Genomic DNA, 8,549 nt, shown 5'->3' on the forward strand with positions numbered 1-8,549 from the left:
AGAGGTTATTTTCTTCTGCAAATTCACTAAGTCTTTCTCCTCTTTCATTCCTCTGTCCAAATCCAAATTTACCGATGGAGTTTAGATGGTCATCTCTGCTTCCAATCTTGGCATTAAAGTCACCCATTATAATTATGTAGAATTCTTTAGAATTATTTAATGTGGATTCTAATGTTTCAGAGAAATCTTCCATCTCTTCATCTGGATGGTCCGTAGTTAGGGCATATGCTTGTATAATTTTCAGTTGGTATCTTTTATTTATGAAGAGATTTAGTTCAGATATTCTTGATGTTATTTTATTAACAAGCAGGACATTGTCTTTGATTGTTTTGACCTGGTATGTTACCTAATGTAATATTCAGTATTATATCGAATCTAAATTTCATAGGGGGCGCAAATGTAATTAATTTTCTCTGATTTAAAATTCATCCGGTGTATTCTATTTTGTGTCGGTAAGTGAGATGGGCCGGTTACGTACTGTAACAAGTGTTTTAATGTAAGTTAACTACAAGACATAAAAGCAATTACATTTAATTGTAATAGCTTTTATATTTTTAAAATATTGCAGTTTGAATGGCAGAAAATTCTCCTCATAATGAGAAATGTTCACCACCAAAGAAACGCGAAAGAGAAGCAACTTCAGATGTGAATACAAACGATAATGATAAGAACGAAGTCCCGTCTAAAAGAATTAAATTAGTAAATCATCCATTGGATGTTATTGTAAATGAAGTTAAAACAGTAGACTTATCCCCAGTAGAAAAAAGCTCATTGGGACTCGCAAATAACTCGTTAGCTAGTACGAAGGATGAAATAATCAAAAAAAGCAAAACGTTGCCGAAGCCCCAAATTAATCTATCTCACGATGGTGTGGATTGCCGACTAATAAAGGATGCATCACGTAATTCATCAGGTAATTATACTAGACCATCAAATTCGATATTTGTTCAAGATCTTCAACTTTTTATATTAGCTTCTACCGTGAAAACTCCCTATAATGCAAGATGGTGTCGCGTAACTAAACCTGAAAATATATCCCACATTTTGATAGTTTTAATTGATGAATTTTCATCAGACATTTTTGTTAATCATACTGCAAACTTCCCGAACATAATGAATATATTTACAGAAATTGTTGAGCTTTTTCCTTCATGCCAATATGGTCTTAATTTACCAACCGAACTGTCTTATATTCAACCTAGTTTTAATTGTGTAAATGCCTTTGGTAAAGATCGTGAAAGAAATGATGAAACAGTTAATAGCCATAATGCTTATAAAGCCCTCAGAGCAATATTTCCACTGCAACCTAATTTGAATCTTCACACCAATCGTATTCTTCATGGAAGATGTATGAATGATACTTTTTCAAGAGCACAACTTCTGCTAAGTCCGGTACAGATGATTATAGAAAATTATCCACTCCCTTCAGATATTTATCAAGGGGGAAAGTGTGAAGGATACAGTTTAACAAAGAATGCTTATCAGGAAGTGAAAGAGGATTCACCATTATTTGCAGTGGATTGTGAAATGTGCCTTACTGCTAATAAAAAATATGAAGTGACTAGAGTGTCCATTATAGATGAAACATATTCAGTAATTTTTGATAGCCTAGTTAAACCAAAAGCTAAAATTTGGAATTATTTAACAAAATATAGTGGAATTACCAAAGAAATGCTTGATCCAGTAACTACTAGATTAAAAGATGTACAGAAACAAATTAAAGACATTTTACCACCAGATGCAATTTTGTGCGGACAGTCCTTAAATTGTGATCTGCATGCATTGCATTTAATTCATCCCTATGTTATAGACACTAGTGTTATTTATAACATCACCGGTTGTAGGGCGAAAAAGTCATCTTTGAAAGTTCTTAGTCAAAGATTTTTAGGAGAAGATATTCAGTCAAGCGAGCACGGCCATAATTCCACTGAAGACTGTACAGCAACATTGAAATTAGTGAAATTGAAACTGGAGAATGGTCCAGAGTTTGGTGACGTAATTCTAGGTGGCACTGCAAATAATGAAAAAAACAACGATGTGGGAAATACAAAATTGAGCTCGAGTATTTTTCGAAAATTTAATGCAAATGCTAAAAGCGTGTGTCTCGTTGGTAATGAGAAGTTACTGAATGAGTATCCTGAGGATGCTCTCATTGATGAAGTGGTGCAAATTACAACATCAGACAAAAAAAATACAGTTGAAACAACTATACGTGAAGCTATTAAATATCACATAACCTTCGGTAATATACACATTCCTGGTGCATCTGCTCGTAACGAAGCAACGATGCGAGAAGTAGACAAAGACATTTTAAAAATGTATGAAGCTTGTGCATCCAATGCAATGTTTGTTGTTGTGTTTAGTGGACTTCTGACAGGAGATGATTCTCAGAAAGGATTATGTATGATAAAAATTAAGGGAACATAATATACATTTGCTGTCTTGGTGAACTTTAAATTCGGCAATTTCAGTGCGCTTTCTATGAACTTTAAATTATGTAATGGTGATGTGATTTCTATGGAACTTTGAGATGCCTAAGATAAACAATAATAATAATTTATTTTTATAATAATGATTTATGTACTTTATATATAAGTTATATGTTTATATTATGCCTTTTAAATGAATTATTTTATAAAATTATTAATGAAGGAATTTAATTAAACTTAAAATAAAGAAATGTTTACAATGCATAGGCTGATGATTTTCATATTTCTCAAACTGAAACTTTAATTAATGTAATTTTTATGATGTGCTCTATTCTTATGACAATTTTGCATTTCTTCCGATATTTGTTTACTTATTAGACTTAATAACTTATAGCAGCTGTGTACAATTTAGATATTAATAGAACGGGTGATCTTACTCCCATATTTTTTATATCCATAGACCTCGAGATTTACGTAGTTTTAATCATGCATTTTAGACATTAAAATAGAAATGATGTCTCGTAAAAAGGACGGTTCTTCGGTGTGAGAAGTGCACCAAGTCTTAATGAGATCAGAACTGAGATCTTTCTAAGCAATCGACGTTGTTGCTGCCGACTGTGCTAACTGATGCTTTTATGCAGTTTCTTTCATTTATGAATTTTATCCATACATATATAAAAGCATATAACAATAAATATATATTATTAAAACAAACACACGTATAAACCACAGTGAAAATTATTTAATTGTAAATATTTCATCCTAAGTATCTTAGGACATCATCAGTACAGTATTTAAACAAAAATTAGGAATAACATACAGTTAGCGCGCATGATTACAATAGAATCTCATGAAAACGTGCATAACGTGCTAAAGAAGTACAAAAAAAAAAAAAAAAAAACGTTAATTATTTAACGTTTTTTTTTCAAAAACTGACTTGTTAATCAGCTTCGACATTGTCTCCCTCTTCACTAACATTCCCCATAAAGAAACAATAGCATTACTAACTCAAAAATTTCCGTCTGATATAGTTGAATTGTTCAAGTTTGTTATTGCATCAGGTTACTTCACCTGGAAAGGTCAAATTTACAAGCAAGAGGAAGGAACAGCAATGGGATCTCCTTTATCACCAAACCTAGCAAATTTGTTTCTAGAACACCTTGAGGAAAAAATATTCACTTTTGAACCCAAACCAAAAATTTGGCTAAGATATGTCGATGACGTATTTGCAGTATGGAATCATCCCGAACCTGAATTACAACTGTTTCTAGATAAAATTAACCTTCTTCATCATCGCATCAACTTTACGTTAGAAAAAGAATCTCCACAGGGTATCTCTGTTTTGGATTTACACATCAAAAGAAAAGAAGACGGTTCCCTCGTCACTTCCGTCTTTCGCAAGCCTACATTCTCAGGTCGCTACATTCACAATTCTTCTGCTCATCATCCATCTCAGAAATCTGGCATTATTAAATCACTAGTTTCCAGAGCACACAAATTCTGCTCCTCTGAAGAATCTTTAAACCAGGAATTAGAAGTTATCAAAAATACAGCCATCCTAAATGGATATAATCCCAAAACAACTCAAAAATTATCAGTCACTTCTACATACATCAAACCAGACAGGAAGAAGTGCATAGGATTCCCATACCATACGTTAAAGGCATCTCAGAACGTCTTTCTAAAATTATGAAGAAATACAATTTTTCCACTACTTACAAACCTATCAACCAAATTTACAACTTATTACCTTTTCCTAAGGACAAATTCTCACCCTTGATGTTACCTGGTATTTATGAGATTCCATGCTCATGCAAATTATCTTACTTTGGACAGACAGGTAGGTCTGTTCAGAAACGCATCTCTGAACATCAAGACCACATTCGCCTTCTTAAACCGCAGAAATCTGGCCTCTCTCAACACGGAATTGAAAATCCAAACCATAAGATCCATTGGGAAAAGGCTAAACTTTTACATAGATCTTTATTTAAACATGAACGTTTATACAAAGAAAGTTCTGAAGCCCTACTACACAGACCAAACCTAAACCGCAACGACGTTCTTACTATTCCTAAAGTATGGGAAATTATCATACAAAACTGTGTTAAATAATTAACGTTTTTTTTTTTTTTTTTTTTTTTTTTTGTACTACTTTAACACGTTATGCACGTTTTCATGAGATTCTATTGTAATCATGCGCCCTAACTGTATGTTATTCCTAATTTTTGTTTAAATACTGTACTGATGATGTCCTAAGATACTTAGGATGAAATATTTACAATTAAATAATTTTCACTGTGGTTTATACGTGTGTTTGTTTTAATTATGATCGCACCACAGGTTTCGTTATTTAAAAAAAAAAAAATATATATATATATATATACATTAGTGCTACATATGCAACACTAGAAAGATGTAAATTTCCGTTTTAATGTCAATAGATATATTAAAATATTAAAAAAAATGAAGAAAATGACTCATCGCAACAGCAACTTCTATTCTAATAAAACAATAATAGTTTATTGCAATTACTTCCATATGCAATTGTCTTCTATTTATTTGTTATATTTAGGGTTCGTTATATTCTTAAATGATGCTCAAAGTGATCATATAAGAGTACTTAAAAAAAAATCAAACGCCTTTTATTCCCGTATAGGAACAGGCGAGGTAATTTTAACTGTACTAACTTCTGGAGACTAAGGGGGGAAGTTCAATCACCACTGGTAGATGATCAGAATATCTGGATCAAGACTATCACTAATTACACATACATGACGTCGGTGAAGAGAGGTGGCTGAGAAATTCTGCCATCTTGTGGTCTCTAATCCTAACATTATGTTTACTGGCTGAAAATAGTGCGGTGTCTGTGGTTGATTTTCTTGAGTTTATGGGAGAAAAAACCGCAGTTTCCGGAAGAAAAAATCCGCTTGCACATGATAGAGATCGATTAGCTCGGGAACTGGTCGACTAGAGGAACGAAAGTTCCTCTAGTTGGCAACTAGAATAAAACTTGCAACGCTTTTTCTTCGGGCGGCCTAGCGCCGTGGACGTCACACACCACTTCCACTGAATACTTTTCTTTGAATTTCACCTGCTATGAAATATTGTAAATTTACAGTACACTTTTACTATCAGTTGTGTAAGAATTCAATTATCCAGAAGTTCTGCTGTAGTCCAAACGGGGTCTCTAAAGCACACCCTGGATTATCTAATACTTAATCCTGAAGAAAGGATTTTCTTTTTTTTTTTGTTTTTTTTTGAAAAAATACGTGAAATATGTAATGTATAGGGAACCTATCAACGGACTAGTACCGTTACTTTTTTTTTTTTTTTAAGGTGAATCCCACACACGAAAGGCTGTTAGTCTTGCATTAGTATCTACCGTAACTGTAAAGCACTAGAGATCGAAAAGAAATTACTTATTCGACGCCTGAAATGGCATCCAATATGCCTTATTTGTATAATTACAACTCCAATCGAACCCGATTCCGCTCTTATTTTATACTCAAATTACGTTATGGACGATTTTTTTTTTTTTTTTTTTGTTAGGAACTTAATATGAGAATTTAGTAACAACCAAAATACATCTTAATTGTCATGCATATTCTTATACCTACAAGATAATGTTTGTTCAATATTCAGTGCTGTTCGTGTGATGCGAAAAGTAGAAACAATGTAACGTTGTAATAATTATAGAAATGTTAACGTTCAGTTATGTTTTTTTTTTTCTTAGACATTTAAAAATAAAAACTCGACTTTCGGTTACTACTCTGGTGCACTACATCAAACTAAAAGGAACTGCTGAATATTGCTTGTTGTCAGCTATTGAGCACCACTATACGAGAGTGAGTAGTATTCCGGGCGGTTTGAACAAGATCAAGATCAAGATAAGATAAGGAATCGTGACGTGATTGGTTGATAAGAAGATGACGTCATTGTGGGAGTGACGTCATGAGATTGGAATGTTTGGAATTTCCCTGGGGGCATATGTGTGTGTGTGAGGTCCCGTTGTTTGTTTTGTTCGCGTATGGAATTATGAGTGATGATTAGAAAAAAGGAATCGTGTCGTGATTGGTGGTGCACTTCTGACAAGATAGTGACGTCATTTGTTAGTTGTAAATAAGTGACGTTATTGTTTTGAATGGAAAAGGGAGATATATTAGTGGATAAGGAATCGTGTCATGATTGGTGGGACACTTTAAACAAGATCAAGACCAAGATAAGATAAGGAATCGTGATTGTTATGAGATGTAGATAATCTATAATGAGATGTATGTTATGAGATGTAGATAAACTAATATATATCCCTTTCCATTCAAAACAATAACGTTGTTTTGAATGGAAAGGGATATATATTAGTGTATAAGGAATCGTGTCATGATTGGTGGGACACTTTGAACAAGATCAAGATAAGATAAGGATTCATGATGTGAATGTTTGTTGTTATCAGATGAAAAAAAGTGACGTCATTTGTTAGTTGTAAATAAGTGATGTTATTGTTTTGAATGGAAAAGGGAGATATATTAGTGGTTAAGGAATCGTGTTGTGATTGGTGGGACACTTTTGACAAGATCAAGATAAGATGAGGAATGGTGACATGAATGTTTGTTGTTATAGAGTTTGGAATGTTTGGAATTTTGCTGGGGTCCTCGTCTGTCAGGGATATCACGTGGTATTTTTGGTTCGCTTAATGCATTGTGGGTGATATTTAGAGATAAGAATCATGATGTTATGTGTTTGGAAATTTCTGGGGAATATATCTCTCTCTGTGATATCACATGGTGTTTTGGTTTGGATATGGAATTGTGGGCGATGTTTTTGAGATAAGATATCTTGGAAATTTCCCAGGGTGACACAGATCCGTCATTGTCATCATGTTTGGTTGTCTATAGATGGGTCTACTAATTTTCCAATACATTTTGGGGTATTTCTTTCCTGTTAAAGGGTGGGAATTCTTAGTCACTCACACACATTAGGCATGAAAAGTCACTATTGTATCCATGTTGATACTGTAATATGTATCCTATGATTATTCTTATGAAAAAAGAAAACTATTCAGTATTAGAATTACACTTACCAAAATATACGAGCAGTGATTATTGAAATTACAATTATCAATTGTTATGTTTAATTTAAAAAAAATTAACTTACATTTCTTTCCAGAATGGGAACATCTTGGTACTATCTAGGTTTTCGGAATATTCCAAATTGTTGATTTTTAACATATATCCACAGCACAGAACACAAACACAAGTCTGAAAATACAGTTACTTTTCATTATACTTTCACAACACGTCTTTTGGTGACTAATATATCTGCCAGTGATCAGTAATTTCCCATCTCTCAATGCGAATTTTTTTTTCAAATGATTGGTTATTTTGTATTTTATGCTTAAAATTGAGTTAACTACATATTATAACCAGAATAACTGAGTAAAATAAATGAATTGTGTGTGAATTATTTTCCCACACTGTTAATTTTCATTAGACTTATTTGTAGATAACTGAGTGACTCATATCCGGTCAGTCAGTCATCGTTCAAAGATTGGAACATTAGGTAGACATTTGTAAAATAAATTATCATTGCGGTTTTTCTTCAAAGGTAAAATTTTTCACAGGGTTGTGTATTAGTCATGCTTTCTGATGTTACTAATGTTTATACTAGTTTTAGGTAGCAAAGGTTTTTAATTGACCTCATGTGATGATGAGAACTAAGTTATTCAAATCATTTCCTTTCATATACGTATAGTGGTTTCTTCAAAGGTAAATTTTCCCAGGATTATGTATTACTCAACCTTTCTGTTGTGACTAATTGTTTTTCGAGGTGTTACAGGAATTGATTACACTACTTTTAGGGAGCAAGGGTTTGCAATTTGACCTCATGTGATCGTTGAGATCTAAGTTATTCATTGTCACATGTTGTCGTTATTGGTTTTCCATTGGTTCTGATTTTTTTATAAATAGACTAATGGACTCATTGGTTCCATTTGTCTTTCTAGTATTTTGTAATATTTGTATGCACTCAGAAGTTTTGTAGTTCCAAAATGAGTCTGGAGAAAAGGTATGTTAATTTTATGTCATTTTATAGCGACTTTTGTCTATAAAGTTATAAAGTGGTTTT

At 32.9% G+C, this 8,549-nt stretch overlaps 1 protein-coding gene across 1 annotated transcript; it reads left to right on the forward strand.

The window, feature by feature from the left end:
- Positions 1 to 573: 573 nt before the first annotated feature.
- On the forward strand, positions 574 to 2,427 carry LOC150093868 (uncharacterized). Its single transcript, XM_090412542.1, has one exon. It carries the CDS (start codon positions 574 to 576, stop codon positions 2,425 to 2,427), a length of 1,854 nt encoding a protein of 617 aa, XP_090268668.1.
- The last annotated feature ends 6,122 nt before the right edge of the window (positions 2,428 to 8,549 follow it).

This window comes from Typopeltis vanoorti, chromosome 23 (genome assembly GCF_054136105.1).
Source record: "Typopeltis vanoorti isolate ZY-2024b chromosome 23, IOZ_Tvanoo_1.0, whole genome shotgun sequence".
In the NCBI taxonomy this organism is placed as follows: Eukaryota; Metazoa; Arthropoda; class Arachnida; order Uropygi; family Thelyphonidae; genus Typopeltis; species Typopeltis vanoorti.

What these genes read in the sequence shown, in the direction of transcription:
- LOC150093868 (XM_090412542.1), top strand. Translation starts at nt 574, where the DNA reads ATGGCAGAAAATTCTCCTCATAATGAGAAATGTTCACCACCAAAGAAA.